Here is a 17,616-nt window from a genome sequence, read left to right as displayed (position 1 = left end):
CGAAAGATGTCGAACCTCCTTTATTCCCCAAAAGGAATAAAGTAATTTTGGGTTAAGAGCGGAGAGAAATTTGCAGCGAGGAGCATGCAAGATGATTTGTCCCCCTTTGGCGAGCGGGGAATTGTGCAATCCCAGCAGCACACACTGAAAACGCACCCGCAAGGAGTCGGAGCCGCCTGGAGCCAGGAGCCCCGCGCCTCCCTCCCATTAACACCCGTGGCACCGACCTGCCGAGCCCCGTCGGGTCCAACTTCAAGCCAATTAAGGGTGAAGCACCAGCCTGAGCGCACCCTGTTGCTGAGATCCCCAAACAGTGGGTGATCTCAGGTACCATATGTACTGCAAAAAGCGTGCGGCACTTCAATGCGCTTGGGTCTGCGTTTCGGCTTTCATTCTGAATTCTCTTCCCTGTTTGAAGGCAGAGCTCTTACGCGATTCAAAGTTTTTTTGTGGTTTATTTTTGAGAAGAGAAGGGGGGGAAAAGAAGATAATGTAATTCGGTGATGCCATTTGCATCCTAGACAGATGATGAGTCGCTCTGGCTAGCAGCTTAACCCTATTAAGCAACGCTGGGACTGTGACTTTATTAAATAATAATACAAATTATTTTAATATCTAGCCCCTTTGACTTTGTAACTTCTTCATATAGTTGCGTTGTCAATGTGAATGAAATTTCATAGTTAAGGAATATAAAATAGAGTAAAAGGCATCCAGAAATCACAGCACTGGGATGGATGTTGAATACACTGCATGTACTTGCAGTGATAGCATTATAGCGATACAAAAAATCCCAGGAAAAAGCAGTGCAGCTACTTCTTTCAGTAATAGCTCAGTGCAAGTGTGACCTGGGAGACTCCAGACAGATTCATGAGGCTTTTACAGAATAAAGTAATAAAATCTAAGAAAAGAAAAAAAAAAAAAAAAAGACCCTGGGGTTTCAGGGGATTTTTATTAAATTGTTGGCACTTTACTAGATCTCTAGAATTTAATGTAGCGTTTAATAGAGAGGTTGAATTCAGAAAATGAGGGTCATGTTGCCTCTGTGAGGACCGCTTGCCCAGGCGTAGGCAGAGCCCTGCCAGGCACGGCTGATGGAGGATTTGCTCGTACAGGCGAGGTGCAAGCGTAGGGTCCAGAGTTTGGCAAAGAGTTCACATATCCCAAACACTTGCGATCCGTGCGCTCTGTTTCTGAACGTACCAAGCCGATGACCCTGCAGAGAAGTTAAATTAGCACACTGCAATCTGTTACCAAAACTTAGATTTATTTTCTGAAAGAGAAGGTATTTTCCAAAGTGTGTGAATCTGGGGGGAATTACCTTTCTAATAGCAAACGCAGGGCTGCCTGTAGCCCTCTCGGTGCTTTGCTGTTGTGTGCTCCATAGAGCTACACCGAAAGACCTACTTTTGATGCCGACTTTTGCATACCTAACGAGAGTATGCACACTTAAAGAATTATGTGCCATAGAAAAGCTACCTAATGATCGGACAGTGTTATTATGTGGCGTGCGGCAGCGTAGCAGGACGATAACTGTTTATTTACTCTTTGCGGATAATGTTCTGTTATTTTCTAGTCTTTGGCAATAGCAAGAGAGCATCTGATATATACAATATTGGTATTTATCCAATTGTTTGTGAACATCCCAAGTTTTGAAACATGGTTGTGAGAGAGGAATATAAGCTTAAGCTTGAAAGGCTAAAAAGCAGAAAGCCCCACACGTAAATGCTATTATGCACTTAATGAGGCAGGGTTTAAAAAAAAATCAGCCACACAAGTTGGTTTTATCAAAGAAAATGTATAAATAACAACCAGTGATTCAAACTGCCTCACAAAGGGAAAAGCAGGGACGGGAAGCTAGCACTTCACTTGTGGCATTCAGATAATAGTATTTACTACACTAATCTTTTGGGCTTAGCAATTGACAATCAATATATTATTATCAACAAGCGTTAACGCAAACAAAAAGCTTCCATTTCTTTTTTAACCGTGTTCTCCTAAGTCCATTAAATTTAATTAAAACTGGACAGCTTTCCCTCTAGTACAAATTAGAGTTAAAATCATATTAAATATTTGTTCTATGGGAAAACAAAAGTGTCAGTTTGTGCTACTGGGTTCGGCTGCTTTTTTTTTTCCTTCTTTTTTTTTTACACACAGAGGGGGAAAAAAAAAATACCAGCTACTCAAAGTTAAAATAAAGTCTCTCTCCCTCCCTCCCCGTCTCCCAAGACTACTGTCTATAACATGTTGTTCCTTATAGAAAGTGGGATATGGTGGCATTTGCTTGATTAACTTGCTCGACAAAAGTGACAGCTGCTGTGGGTGCATGTAGCTAAGCTGCACAGCGCAGTTCCGCCTTTGTACATCTGTCAGCAAAAAAGGAGGAATAAAGAGTGAAAAGAGACAAATTGGTCCCAAAAGGCAATCCATTCAACTCAGGAGGTTTGCTCTATTCAAGCACTCGCTGGGAATCTCAAGTGCTAGGTAGCTTATTCAATTTCATTCATTCTTTAGAATGAGCCCACAAGTGTTTAATTTCTTATTCTGTTGAATAAAAAGGGGGAGCTTTTTTTTTTTATTGGAAGCATTAATTGTAAGACTAGCTGATCAATGCCTGCGATATTAACTCATTGCTTATTTTCTGGTTAGCTGTGTGCTCTTAGATCCACAGACGCTAAACTTCATTTCTGTAACGTGGGCAATGTCACACCAATTTCACTGCTTCCAGGCGTGCTCAGAGGTGCAATACGTGATCCCCTGAGCTCTGGCCCCCGCAAGGCTTGGGGGAACGGGCCAAATCCTCGGCAGGTGTAAATCGAGAGTCGCTGGTTTATTATTGATGCCACCCGTGGGCAGGACACGACCGAGACAGATGCTCTTTGCCTGTGGGGCTGGGCCCCTGACCCCGCTGCAGGTTTGGCCCTCTGCGCTGGAGGAGCTTTTGTAGCTCAAAATGCTGATCTGCCTTTCGATGGTGCTTTTGGTCCCCCCGTGAATGGCAGGGGAGGGGGAGCCCCTAAGCAGGGCACTGTGGAGTGATACCCGGCGCTGAGGATGCTTTTTGTTGAGTAGTGGGAAGAAAAGTTGATGAATGCATGGGATGGGGATTGCTGCGTGGGCAGATCTCCGCTCGCCATCCAGAAGATGTATGCTTGCAGGGGAGAGATGTGTCTCTTCCTTCTTCATTGTGTGGCAGGTCTCTCCCCATCTCCTCATCAACACCGGGGACCAGAGCGACATGTGTGCCTGAGGGACCGCAGCTCTTCGCCCACCTCGGCTGTGCCACGTCCTCCTCCAGGGCCACCACCATGTATCTTTTAGCTCAAGAATTTCAGACAGACTTGTGTCACGAAGGCCCTGTCCCCACTCTTTCCCCACCTTCCCAGTTGTGGGTCAGCCTGGGGGATGGCACGTCACCTTCTGCAGCAAACAAAGCCCGGATTTCCAAAACACAGCCTGAGAAATAGCCAGGGCTCAGCTCTGGCAGCCCGGCCAAGACCTTGCTAGCGCTGGCTGGGAGCAGGGCAGGAGGCACACTTTGTCCCACCACCGCTTTCATCCACACCCAGCACCCCGGCTGAGCTGGGCTTCGGAGGAGGCTCTCAAGCTGGGGTTGCGTATGCTACCGTATATGTTCAGGCTTGCTGGGAATGTCTCTTTTTTTTTTTTTTAAAGAAAAGAGTAGGAAACTGCATTGGCCATGAGGCTCTACACTTCATGCTTACTGTCTTTACCAAGTTTTCATAATTGCAATGACTGCCTGGGATCAACAGCAAAAGAAACATTGAGAGACAGTGGAGTGGAACGTCTTGGTGGTCGCAGAAGACCAGAGGGACAAGAGTGGTCATTCCATGACTGCCATCAAGCAGCCTGGGCTTTGGGTTGCAGGCCAGCAGACAGCATCTTGTGTACCAACCTGGCTGCGTGTGTGTACAGGGCGCGCCATGAGCAGATGCAGGAGCACGCGCTGGTCCCTCAGGCAGGCAGACGTCACCAGAAGAGCTCCTGCTCCCATTCACCGAGCAAGTCTTCGCACGACGCCAGCAGCTGTGTGCGCGGAGCTGGTCCCTGGGAAGCACGGTCCTGAGCTGCTGTGGCTGCATCCCTACCTTGCCTGCGGAGACGACACCTGCCAAGGGGAGGTGGCTGCCGTGAATGCGTGTGACAACGCCGAATACCGAATTTGATCTCAGAGCTGCCCAGGATGGGGACGGACACGGCTCTGTCGGCTGTCACATACTGTCAGCAGTTGTAAATCAGCACAGCCCCGCTGTGCTTTCCACCAGCTGAGCTTCTGGCCCATCGGATGGGGATGCAAACACCAGATACAAAGAGTCGGTAATTTTTTAATTATTTTTTTTTCCTGGCTGATCGAGTCTCTTTGAGAGAGGGCTGTTGCCTGAGAGCAGGTTCAGTTTTCCTCTGGGAAATAAGACTTGTAGTCAGCACGTTCTTCTCTCTCTTCCCACCTCTGTGGTTCCCTCACTCCATGCTGGCCGGCTCAGGGATGCTGCAGAGGCAGCTGCCCGGCATCCAGTCCCTCACCTTTGAAACACCTTGAATTCAAGGGTTCATTTCAAAGCTGCCTGTCAGCATTTCAAAACAAATCCGTGTCCAGGACAAAGAGAGGGAGCCAGCCGGCGTTTGGAGCCTCCTTGTGCAGTGTGTGTCACAGTTTTAAATGGATTTGCCCTGCTTGGATTGGTTCTGGTTGGAAAGCGAGTACTGAAATGAGAGGTCATAGGGGAGAGTTACTATGGTAATTGAGTAGTATCACCAGTAGTTTTGCTCTTATGAGCATTAAAGCACATAATAATAGACAAACAACAGTGGTTAAAGCAAGCAGGTAGGATTACTATGTTCTTTTGTCAGAAGTATATAATGTCTTGTAGTCAGTTTTAAAGACTTCTCAACCCCCAAATCCACCCAGCAGTCACCTGCTGAGTAATTTTGTATGCCTAATCTCTAGCCCTTAACTACAAGCTTTCTGCTAATTTGAGGCAAATGGGTATTTTTGACACTAAATAGGGCAGTAAAGAATCCCTGACCTAGAAAAACTCCATTCCAAGCCACTGAGAGCAGAAAAATATTCTTTCAGCATCCTTCTGAGACCTTTGGAATGACATAAAATAGCTTTGACTAAACTGTGCTGCAGCCTTCGATTAATGGTTTGCAGAAACTTGCTGAACATCCCTACTACAACTTCCCCCATAAAACTTGTCACTTCACATTGCCATCAGCCACCACAACAATAATCATTTCATGCCTATTGCTAATTGCAAGCACAGCTGAGGCTCAGCGGGGTGCTCTTGCACAGTCCCAGGCCTTTATACCAGCCTCAATCTGTTGTATGGCACTTGTTCACACACAAAAAAACTACCAGTAAAGGCAGAAAGAGGCAGAGTCACAGGTTCCTTGTAATCCCTCTGCTACCCTGCTGACAGCCCAGCCCTATAAGCATTCCTGGTTTTGTCCCACTCTTTACAAAAGCTGAAGTGACCTTAAGCTACTAGTATGTAAGCTTTTGAATGAAGAATACAGCTCCTTCAGGTGCCTTAAGAAGCAGTGTTGCATCTGGCTTACGAGATTCTGTTTGCAGCACCCCTGGGGTGAGCTGTGGCTTCCTGTAACATGTAAAATATGAGTGTGAACTCAGGGTTCATGGCAAGGAACAGGAGGTCATGCTTCCATTCAGCTCACACCAAAGAAGACGGGGGTTTGCAGATGTTCCTGGGTATGTGTAATGACACCACCTCCCGGAAAGCGCAGGAACCCAGCACAGGGCTTTTTTTTTGATAAAATGTGCCACACTCAGTGTGTTACTTGCAGATTTATTCATATCAATTTTTGCAATTTATGTATTCAGAGACAAACTTGCTATTTCAGCAACTTATTGATCATGTTTTTGCATTCAAACAAAAAGGCAGCGGGTAAGGGAGGAGGAAGCTTCTTGCTCGAGCTGGTTGGGGTGTTGCATGGGCAGCCGTGGAAGCCCACCCCGTGGCATGCTTCAGCTTTTCTAATGCCTGTCCAGGAGCATCCCAGCCAGCCCGTGGCCCACCTCATCTACCCAGGCTAGCACCTAGCAATGAGGGTCGCTGTGAAAGACGGAAGGGAAACAGGGAAACTAACCTGAAAGAGGGATTAAATTCCTGGCTGTGCAAATACGGTATCTACTTGCTGTTACTGGGCTCTGATAGCATCTAAAGAGCGTCTGGTTGCATTTCCTCTGCTGTTAGCCAGGTCACACTGTGCAGCAGGCAGCGGTGGCTGCGACGTGCCTCCATGGGAGCCCTGGTCCCTTTCCCACTGATGTCCTGGTGGGTGTGTGGCATCCACCACGCATCCTCCGGGATGCACCCTCCACAGCCGTCCCTCGCCCTGTGCCCCCAGACTAAGTGCAAATTGTCCTCTGGGTGATGGACATAGGGATGCCAGCTAGTATCAGTAATGTGTGTGTGCAGCAGCGAGGTATGTGGAGTTAGGGGTCCATGGACCTGGGAGCATCAATGAGGTCTACTCGTTCTTTACAGCCAGGTGTGAGGAGTTTTGAGAAAATACATTTATACTAGTTACTTCAGTGTGCCCATGCCACAGCTTAGTTGGCCCTGGGGCTCCAGAAATGTGCCTGAAATGTGTTGCAGCCCCACGGTAAGGCCCCAAAGTTCAGCATTTGGGCTGTGCCCTCTGCACCTTGTGTGTGGGGACAAGCCAGAAGGCTGGAGCTGGGGCCCCGAGGAACCCCGCGTCCCCGGCACGTGCCCCGCTGCCCTTCGGGGAATGCAGACCCCCCTGGGGAGAGTGAGGCAGCCGGTGTCCCGACAGGACCACACTGCGCTCTTTTGTCTGAAATCATCATGTTTCTGTTTCGGAGCATTTGGCTTTGTTGTTGTTTTTTTAATAAATATAATCATATGCAAATGTTATCTTCTTTGGTAGGTTAGTCATGAATCAGAGGGCTTGTGCGTCTTATAGCACATCAACACTAGCGATAGCTAAAGGGAACATTTAATTTATGGGCTAACTTATTTTTATGAATATGCAGGGCTTAAATTCAGCAGTTGGTGTGTGCTCTATGAAGTGACGTGACGGTTTTGTGTATCAAGATCAATGAATTAGACTTTGTCTTTTTCTCATAAAGCAGAAAGTCTTTGGAGTAACTTAGCTTTGAGAAAGAGAGCTCCTTTCATGCAGCCGAGCAATATGCCTGGCTGAGCCCTCGTCAGCCCGTGCTCAAGAGGAGAGGGGTACGATTTGGATTCGGCTAGGAGGAGTTTGTGTCTCCTCAGAATCCAGCGTGTCAGAGTGCCTACCAGAAACACAGCAAAATTTTTCGTTTTGCTTCATCTGAAGGCAGAGGTTATAATTTCTGTTTCGGATCCATACAGTCATGTAGGTGTGCGTGGCACGGGACAAACTGAAATGGCAGGACCTGCCCCCGCCGGGGACTTCTCATCTCATTTAGAGGTGACATGAGCACTCGGCAGATCATTTTGTGGAAGATGAGAGGCAGCAGTGGAAGGGAGAGGGCGTGCTTATATAACATATGATCGCTTCGTTCCTCTCTGGGTTTTGATTTAAAGAGGTGGTGGAAGGAGGCGTTTGGGTGACCTGGGCATCTGTGTGCCAGCGCAGGGTCACAGCTAATGTCACCCGAGGGCATGATTCATTAAGCATGTTGCCTGCAGAGAAGTAATGTTATAAACATTAACGATGTCTCTCTCTGTTTTGCCCACGTGGGCCCCCAGAATTACAAGGGGACCCAGGCAGGTCCCCAAGTGACAGCAGTGCCACCCCCCCAGATAGATGCCGTCTGTCCTGAGAGGTTGTCCCAGCACCCACAGGCACTCCAGGCTCTCTGGGGGACATCCAGGGATGCTCTGAACTCTAAGACCAGTCTGAAGGATTGGAAAGTATGAAGACCCACCAGACATTCACGGCTAGTATTTTGGTCCAACTAACCAGAGTGCTTCACTCACAATTCAACCCCAATCAGGACCTCAAGTGACAGCTAACAGTATCTGAGCTTGTTACGGAGAAAGCTCCTGTTTGCCTATCTGAATTAGTTTTATTTGCGCTCTTAGCTCTTGCCAGATCTCCATCCCGGAGATGAAGGGCCAGAAGGAATCTCTGCCACAAATTGCACAAGGTGTAAGCATCAAGCGAGAGATCACCATGTGCCATTTCTTTGGTGACTCTTCCATCCCTTTATTTCCTCCATTTTATTAAGAGGTGGTGTAGAAATAGAAGTCCAGGAACATCTTCATTGAAGTGGGGGAAACCCCCTTCCCCACGCAGCACGACCAACCTCTGCTGTCTGCTCCTGGGAGGGTAGCAACTCCCAGGTGCATTACCGTACGCTTCAATAATGTGCGTTGAGCCCACATTTTTTGTGATGCTGGGATGGTTTAGCTTGGACTCATTTGTTTGCTTTAGTCAGCCTTGTGCCAGCTTGTGGGTGCTCCAGGACAGTGCTGCCAGCTAAGCCCTACCCAGTGAGGTATGGTGTTGGAGCCACACGTCCAGCAGCCCCATCCGCGCTCTGCTCGCAGGCAGGCGCTGGCCTCTCAGCCGCTGTTGAAGGGTGGAGGGTAACAAGTCACCGGCCTCAGTTTCGCAATTACGGCATATTCGGTTGTCTCCATTCACCGGCAGTGCTGGCAGCTTCAGCAACTAGAGGGACGAGGGCATGTTTCTGCGTCAGAGACCCCCACCCGAAGGTGCAATGAAGGGAGGCAATAACACCGGAGTTAGACTGACGCAAGGTTTTCGGCTAGTTAGGAGGGAGCTGCGTTTCAGACTAACCTGGATGGCGCTTGATCAGGATTTTTATAAACTGGTCTGGTTTTTGCTTTTTTTTTTATCTTTAACTGGTTCTAGATTAATTGCAGCTGGTCTGCAGGATAGGTTTTGATCTCTGTGTGTGTAAGAGATTGTGAGAGAAGGGTGTGACTGCGCATACAGAGGCGTGATGGGTGTCTGCAGACCACTTCGTAATGAGCAGTTGTGCTGCGCGCCGTGGGGAGGTTTTTGTGACATCCCCCCTGCCACAGCCCCTGCTTTTCCTTCTCTCAAGGGCTCGCTGCTCGTCTGTGTGGTGTCAGACGTGCAATGCCAGCCCTGCGTGAGCAGGGCGCTGATCCACAGCCCACCGGAGACTTCTTGCATGTAGGGCTGGCAGGCTGCTGCTACACAGCTGCGAGCCTTTTTCACAGACAAGCAGCAAAATTTCAGCCCCTGGCAGGACCCTGTGAGTTCAACAGCTTAAAACAAGCTCATTTGTGTGCTGCTTTTCCATCTTTCATAATTGTGAGGGTGAAACCAAAGCATTTCCCACGCAGCCGGGGCAGGCGCCTGTAGGTGCTTACACCAGCATCCTCACCCGCAGCCAAAGCTTGTCCCGCACGAGCCTCCCCTCCGCTCGCCATCAGGGAACCAGACTCACCCCGTGGCTGGTTATGTTTGAATGTCAAGACGGTAAGTAGCCTGAGCGTGGGTCTGACATACTTAAAGGCAGGACTGTGCTCTCACTGTGGGGGGGGACGGGTTAAAAAATACATTGGGCCAAAAGCACACCACTGCTGGCAAGTCCCGTCACTGGCAAAATCAGATTACAAAAACCTTGCGGTGTTGCTGGTGGCTGTTACCCCCTCCTAGTAAATTTGTTGTTGTTATTAAAATTTAAAAGCTCATGCATGGAAATTCTGTGTAAAAGAGGGTGCCCGTCTCCCCCTCTTAAGTCTGTCATATCGCCTGACCAGGCTGGCTAGCGGGAAAGGTTGGTGCTGAGCGGGTGCTGGGTGCAGCCTGTGTTATTCAGGGCACAGCACGCAGCCCTAACCTGGCTGCTGGAGAAGTCCTGTCTCTCTTGCAGCAATGGTACACCAGCTCGATGAATGTTGTCTGCACCTGGCTGACAGACCGCATGGACCTGCAGCTTCACATTTACCAACTGAAAACTCTCATTAGGATAGTAAAGGTAATCGTCCGATGTGTTTTCAATGCTGTCTTGCTGTCGGAAGGAGCGTGTGTGTACGCCTGCATGTGTGCAGCATGTTCTCTGAGGCAAACTGTAGCTGGCAAATAAATTAAGCCATTCATGAAGATTTTTAAAAATTAAGATACCTGTGTGTATGGCATTTAGCAAAGTATAAACAGGAACCTGAAATGCATACAGATGCAAAATACAAGTGTGCAAGTAAGAACAAAGGAACTGCTTGCATGAAAAAAGGGAAACTCTATTGCTATTTGACCCTACCTGTACAATAAGCGCATCGAAATTAGCCTTTTTGTGGACAAACATGTTGATCACACCAGTGAACTCCAGTGTTAAAACGGGTTAAATCAAACCAAAAGTTTTTAACACTGTTTTACTAGAAACATTTAAGCCCAGCTACAGCTTGTGATTATCATCAGAATGCAAATGAGGATTGTTCTCATAGTTAATTGAAGTTGTTTCTTTTACAATGGGTGTATATAATCAACTCTAAGAGATCACAAAGGTGAGATAACATACCCTGAAAGTAACATTTTATTCCTTGAGTGCACGTGTATGTGTATATGTGTGTGTGTGCGTGCCTTGGACTAATGATAATTATTTCAGTGTGAAATCGCAGTGGTTTACATGAAATAATAAGATCACAGAAGGGGGTAAATATATTTTTGATCATTTTAGGTTCTATCTAATGCTTTTTGGTCTAGTATTTTATAATGTTTATGGTCTTGTGTGCAGTGAACACATTGAAGGCATGAATAAATTAAAACTGAAATGTATTAAATGTGCTTTTCATAACTGAAAACAACAGGCACAGACAAATTATTTCTACTTGTCAGCTAGCTGAGGAAAGCTTTCTTCCTTGTGCTTTATTTATACCAATATTACATTCACAAGCAGCTACAACAAATCCAAGGACTTTCCGCAATAGCAGAACAGTAGTTTCCACGCAGAGCACAGAACAGAATTAAACGAACTACGAAGCCAGAGTTTTATCATCTCACAGAGTCAAGAAGTTTTTAAATGTAAATTCAAATGAGAGATAGCAACTGTAATAACGAGGGAAATATAGCTAACTATGGAACCCAGTTTCAGAATTAGGTGAAGAAAGAGAGGCTTAAGAAACACATGCCGTGTGCTTATGTTTATACATCAACAATTTTCCCCAGTATCCCGGCCTTAGTTTATTTAATCCCAATACTCTAGGTAGGATTATTTAATACAGAGCATTCCAGGAAGCTGTAATCACGTCTGCGGTTATGGGTGATAAGCGTTCTGCTGCGTGAAGAAAAATAACTGACGTTACAGGCAGAGGAATGCATCCAGAAGCGAGGAAAGTTAGTCGGAGCAGAGCCCTCATCTGTTGCTTCGATATCCTTTTAGACTCCAACCTCCCATATGTAAAGCTCCCCGGAGCAGCCCCCGGTACACCCCTGCTTTGAAGCCGGTGTGCAGCCACACAGCCCGGCCACCCTGCCAAGGCAGGGCTGGAGTCGCAGAGCTGTGATTTCTTGCTCAAGGGACCTCTGCCACGGCAAAGCGGTGGCCGGCGGGGACACCCCACCACCACGGCCTCTGCGCTGCCCGGGGCGATGTAAAAACATCCCTGGGGCAGGGATTTCCCTGCCGTCCCAGCCTCTTCCATTAGTGGCCCCAAACTCCGGGCATGGGGGCAAGGGCTGACTCCTGCAGTGAAGCAGGGGAGCCGGTGTCGGCCCTGACCTCTCTGCTGTCTCCTCCTCCTCCCGTGCCTCTCCCCACTTTAGAAAACGTACCGGGATTTCCGATTGCAAGGCGTGCTGGACTCCACCTTAAACAGCAAAACCTACGAGACCATCCGGAACCGGCTGACGGTAGAGGAGGCCACGGCATCGGTCAGCGAAGGCGGAGGGCTCCAGGGGATCACCATGAAGGACAGCGATGAGGAAGACGAAGAGGACGACTAGGGAAGCTGGCCCGGAGGACCGGCTGGGGGTCGCCTGGTATCCGTGCATGTACCTCGTCTGTAACTCAGTTAGCCACATTAGGAATTTTTATGTCAGCTCTAAATGCCCATGAGAAGTTTACCAATACAAATGCCATGTTAGCTGTGTGGTAATAAAATTAGCACCTCTCTTTGATTCATCCGTTTCCTAATTTCATATCTATATGTTCATAAGCAATATGGAGCACCATTGTTTAATACTGTTAATGGAAAAACTACATAGAAAACATGCTAGGTGTGTCCCTGTTATAATTAAAGTTTAAACAATGCTTCATTAATGTACTGTATATACATTGATGGTAAATTGTTGTGAAGATGAGTGAATCGAGTCCTTTCATTTCTTTGTTTCTCTTCTGTGGATGCCAACTGCTTAAAATTAATAAAAAAAAGCTTTGTTTTTAAAAGAAGAACGAGGCAATTACAAATTATTTTTTTGTTCTGTTCATTTAAAGACCAGAAAACAAACAAACCCAGACAGCCGTTTGAATCACTCTGCATCCTTGTTAATGTACCAGGCTCTTCCCTTCAATATGCAGTTAACTCCATAGAGGCTACATCCCAAAGGATTAGTCATTCTAATTGCCACACCAGATTAATCCTATCATTATGGATATATCATGCCACATTACAAGTCCAAAGCAGTTGTTTTATGTTGACGTTTGCTCCTCTAAATGTTACATTTTTGTTTAAATTTCCAATAACTGTGTATGTACAAAGACAACTTTAATTACAATCTTAGACTATACAAATGTGTTTATAATAAGATATTGAATATTTATTTCAGTAGATTGTAACCATAATTTACAATTCCTCTGTTTCACAATGGTTTTTATATATGTCATGTACATTGCATTTTGACCAGTAACTGCATGTCCATCAGCCCCCCCCTCCAGAGCTTTTACTTTCTGTGTAAAATAGTGATCCATCTTGCTTTTTTTGCCTTATACAAGCCGACAGTTGTAAAAGTGTGAGAACTGTGGCTTCTCAATAAATAACTATTCAAATGTCCTAAGAATAAATTATGGAGTCTTTTTATGTCTGCCTTAGAAAAAAAAATTACAAGCTGAGATGTAAGAGCCCCCACCTCTCAGAATAAAGGCATTTTCTTTTCTCATGGGTGTTTTTACAGTTTATTAATTAAGAAGATGGTTTCCTGATTTGCTCCCCAAGGTCAGGGTGGGACCAGACTGCCTATTCCCCAGGTACAAGGACATTTCTGCAGTCACCTCCGCAGTTGTTTCCACCGTTACCTGCTCTCTATGTCCTATGATCTGTCTCTGGACGTCTAATTGATGGTCTGCTCTGGTACAGCCCCTGTTGTTACATGGAAATCAGCCTTGCCTGACACTTACCTTCCACCAAAAGGCCTCAGTTTGTATTTTAACTTCTCCCAAAGCAGCCGATGGCAGCAGTCTGCAGGGCACTTACAAACGCGTGGCGGGGGCCAGACCCCTAGCTGAAATTAAAAAGCAGGCTGGTTTGATGGAAAGCATGTTAAGTTGGGAGTTTTCGAAGCGGTTTTGCAGTCATGCCCTCCCATCAGCCAATTCAAACTGAAAATGACTCCTGCTAGTCTGGGTTTCAGTCATTTGACAGAGAAGCAGAAAAGCTGATGTCCTTCACCCCAAGCACAGCAACTTGTTGCCACCCTGGGGAACGAGGACAGGTATTCACCATCCACAAATAAAAGATGGGCAAATGTTGGAAAAACATCCTGCCTGGACGAACCTGCCTGCCATAATGAACCATTAAACTAAACCATCTTCCAGTGCCCAAGAGCCATGAGGGACTCCCTGGACATATGGGAGGAGGAGGGGACCTCTGGGAACCGCCTGTGAAGGGGTGATGAGTCCGAAATGGGGCTGGGATAGTTATGGAGCCTGGAGCACATTAATCCGCAATGCTGGATTTTTGGGTCCCTTCCCTCTGTGGCAGAGTTTAGCACCTGGCTGTGGAGGTGCTGTGCAGTCCCATCTGGATGGCCACACCTTACACATTCAATACCCACCTACCCATGGTGACCTGCATACACCACCCCCCTGGAACAGGGACATTGGCAGGGTTTTTTACTATACGAGTGGGGGGTAGGCATGCACACGTAGCACCACTGACGTTTTAATAAGCCATTAGATGCATTAGGATAGATAAGATTTGAACCCTGACTGTAGCCCAGGAGACCACTTCTTGGTTTTTGTCTTGGTCCATGATGCTGGTAGAGGGATGCATTGGCAGGGAAAGCCACCTCTGAGGACTTAGGCAGGGACGTGGCCTTGTGGCCACTGACACAAGAAGCTCTTCCCCCTTCTTACCCACCCTCCAGCTGTGCAACTACTTAATCCTAAGCCCCCCAAGGAACTAAGGTAGCAGTTGAGTGTTTAAGTCATACTGAGTCTACCAAAACCAGTTCAGGTGCCTCTGCAGGTCTGTCACTGGGACGCATAAAAAAAAGTCTATATCTTGACATCGTTATGCTTGGAGCCTTCAATCACACCCTGAAGCCCTCGCAGGACTTGCCTGACAAAACAAGTCTCACAAGACATAAAGCAATGAACAAAGTGCAAGCACCACCCGGTCCCTTCTTTCTAGGTGGTTGAGATCCACCTGAGACCCATACACATACTGATGTATACGTGTGCTTCTGCCCTCTTCATCTCCCTCAGCTGTCCCAAATATTTATATGAAGGGCAACAGCTCCAAGAGGAGGCACTGGGAAAGCCTTACCTGGGGTGGTCACCAGGCTGGTAGCAAAAAGCACTGAGGGAAACCCAAATTTGTAGCTCTGCTCCCAGTCAGGCAGAGCAGAGCCGGAGAAACAGCTTGATTCTGCTCTGGAAATGGCTCCCTGGTTTTTTTTTTAACATGAAATATTTATTGGGTAAAAACACAGCCCACTTCCACCTGCCACCTTTCAAAATAGTGAGCCCTGCTCAGTTTTTTGAATGAAAGAGTGTGGGCGCAGCCTTCAGGAGATGATCCTTGGCTGTGCATCACTAACACATATAGGTGCCTCCCTGAAACGGCGGTGATGGACACCCTTATTTGAGTTTCTCTGTCATCAGCAATGACTCTATAGCCTGTGATGGCTTTTTGTGTGTCCTCAAACCCCAGTAAAGCACCTCAGAGGCTCCGTAACAACCCTGAGGATATGTCAGGCTTGACCACACATTCAAAACAAGGAAGCATTAGCCAGCTCACTTCTTCTAAGGAGTTTGGACCCAGATGATGAGCTTCAAGTTACATACTTCAGTATGAGCGGGAGAAGAACTCCTGTACGAGCAGTGCTGCAAAGCAGGATTTAACCTCCCACTCCAGAGTCTGCAGCCTGTAGTCAATGAAAGGAGTGCGTTGTACCCTGATCCCCACTGCCTTTAACCCTGCAAATGGTTACGTGGGTGCTGGCAGCCTGACCCTGTCCAACATGCGTGCTGCACCATGGTACCAGGAGCGAGAAGTGCAAGCTTGGGTTAATCCTGCAGAATTGTTGAATCCAAAATGGTTTCGTTTTGTCTGAAAAACATAAATCCGGGTTTAAAGCCCTCCTGGCCACAGACTACGCTTCGGACAGTTCTCAGGCTCCTGCAGAGCAAAGCTACACCTCGGGCAGCATCTAAAAGGGCTTGCTGATGGATGGGAGCGCTCTGGCAAACCCAGCCGAGGAACGCAAAGGTCTGCTGCTGGTTTCGCTTCAACCCATTGCTGCAATGGAACCAGCTCCAACAGTCAAAGGACTTTCTGCCAGTACAACTGCACCTAGATGAAGAATCTGCCAGTACAGTTATGTCAATCAGTTTTGGGGAAAGAGGAAAATTTTATTCCTCTGCCAGCAAAATTTTAAATGATAGATCAGGCCAAAACTTCTCTCATATTTACAGGGAAGTCCAGCGAAAATATCCTTTTTTTGACAGACTTACTTAAAGCATGTGGCATGGAGACTGAAAATGCTATCAACTATTTGACTGACAAGTGTCAGCAGCTGTTCATCCAATTTGTTTTATATTTCAGCAACTAACAGATTCTTTCCCCTCTGCTGTAATGCATGTCTCCTGGCCCACAGGCATCTCAGAAATTGCTTTTCTGCCTCTCTAGTGACCAAAACGTCAAACATATTAGAAGACAATTTGTGTTCAGAAGCATAAACAGGCATGCAGCAAAGCAAAGATGATTTTGTCAGTGTTCAGGCTGTGTTCTTTTAAAAAAAGTCACAGTAAACCTAAGGCAAAAATTACTTCTGTAAGCTTTAAAAGAAAAAGCTAAAGCAAAAATCAGCACAGGTTAAACCATCAACTACCAAGGGAAAAAGCACTCATCTAACGGCCAACCAAAACACAGCTGAGCCGTATTTCAGCCTCTGCACTTTGTGAAGTTTGTGAACTCTGCACTGCCGCCACCATCAACAATGTTTGTTCAAAAACCTGCTCTGTGGTGTCGTGACTCGACAGACCCACCGCTGCGTCAAGCTGAGTCCAGCTAGGAGAGTCCCTTAAGCCATTCACAAAACCCAGCCTTCTTCATCTTAGGTCTAGCAATGCTTTCAGAAACTCTTTGATCCCTGACTGCATATGATATAAGTGACAATTATTGCGATTGCCACCCATTCTGAACTTGCTGGACTAAAAAGGCCGCCTGACACCTCTCTCCAGTGAGCTGTATTCAGCAGTATTTCCTTCATTCAAGCACATTTAGGTTCTTGAGCTAAACCTGAAGTGATATTTTCCTCCGCCTTTCTAAAAGATACATATTCCATTTCAAGCTGTAAATCTGCATTTGTTGTAACTATGCAAAATATGGGAGAAAAAAAGTGCAGAGATTATATGCAATCTGCCAGCAGAGTTGTGTGCCATGAGGAAAATGCCTCACAGGTCAAAACAAAGAAAAACACTGAGCAACAAATTAGTTGCAGGCAGTAGCTAATATGGAGATCAAAAGATTAAAATCAACATGCAACGATGAAATCACTGGAATAATAGGAGCACTTAAGAAGATTAAGTCAATAACAGAGTCCAGTAGTTCAAAAATAAGATTTTGATTATACTGTAAAATTTGATATTGGTAGAGCAAAAGCAATTACAACCACGACATGCTTCGCTCTCCCCGCCTTAGACCATCTTGGCTCATTTCCTATGCAAGGAATACAGTTGTTGAAATAAACAGAAATGTTATGACTCAAGTGCTCGATTCAAAAACAAACCAGGTGGTCAGATCAGATTGGGGACTGTCAAGAGGGGGTCTGTAAAATGAGGACTTGTTGCAGATCCTGGAGGATACGACAGCTGGGGGGAACAAAGGCCACACCGTTTAGGACTGCTTTCGGCAGCGAGAGCACCACAAGCAGCTGATCTTGGGGGGCTGTCCCAGGCTGTCAGCTGGAGAGGAGCAGCATGCACTGGAAGGGAGGAAGGAGGACAGAAATAGCTCAAAGGCTTGAAGTGAACATGGTGGTGAACTCTGGTAACGGGGAAGGTTTTTTTCTATCCCCCTAAATCAGCAAAGATTGCAGGTTTGGTTTTGCGATGTACATCAGAGACAGAGCACACGGCAGCCTCCAAGCCCATCTGGACCCTCACGTAAGGGATGAGAACATGTCCCATAACCATATGCACCGATGCCGGGAGTCACCCAGTAGCACAGCCCAATGGGGATG

At 46.8% G+C, this 17,616-nt stretch overlaps 1 protein-coding gene across 16 annotated transcripts in view; it reads left to right on the top strand.

The window, feature by feature from the left end:
- The window catches only part of CADPS (calcium dependent secretion activator), a 221,134-nt gene extending 209,144 nt beyond the window's left edge, over positions 1 to 11,990 (top strand). For all 16 annotated transcript variants that reach the window (XM_059823543.1, XM_059823545.1, XM_059823536.1 and 13 more), the window contains 2 exons: positions 9,872 to 9,976; positions 11,758 to 11,990. In XM_059823543.1, coding sequence (XP_059679526.1) covers positions 9,872 to 9,976; positions 11,758 to 11,937 — 285 coding nt within the window. In that variant the 3' untranslated portion in view covers positions 11,938 to 11,990. The remainder of the gene's footprint in view (positions 1 to 9,871; positions 9,977 to 11,757) is intronic.
- Positions 11,991 to 17,616: the final 5,626 nt, after the last annotated feature.

The sequence above is a fragment of the Gavia stellata genome, chromosome 12 (genome assembly GCF_030936135.1).
Source record: "Gavia stellata isolate bGavSte3 chromosome 12, bGavSte3.hap2, whole genome shotgun sequence".
Taxonomy (NCBI): Eukaryota; Metazoa; Chordata; class Aves; order Gaviiformes; family Gaviidae; genus Gavia; species Gavia stellata.
This window is presented reverse-complemented; position numbering and strand designations above follow the sequence as displayed.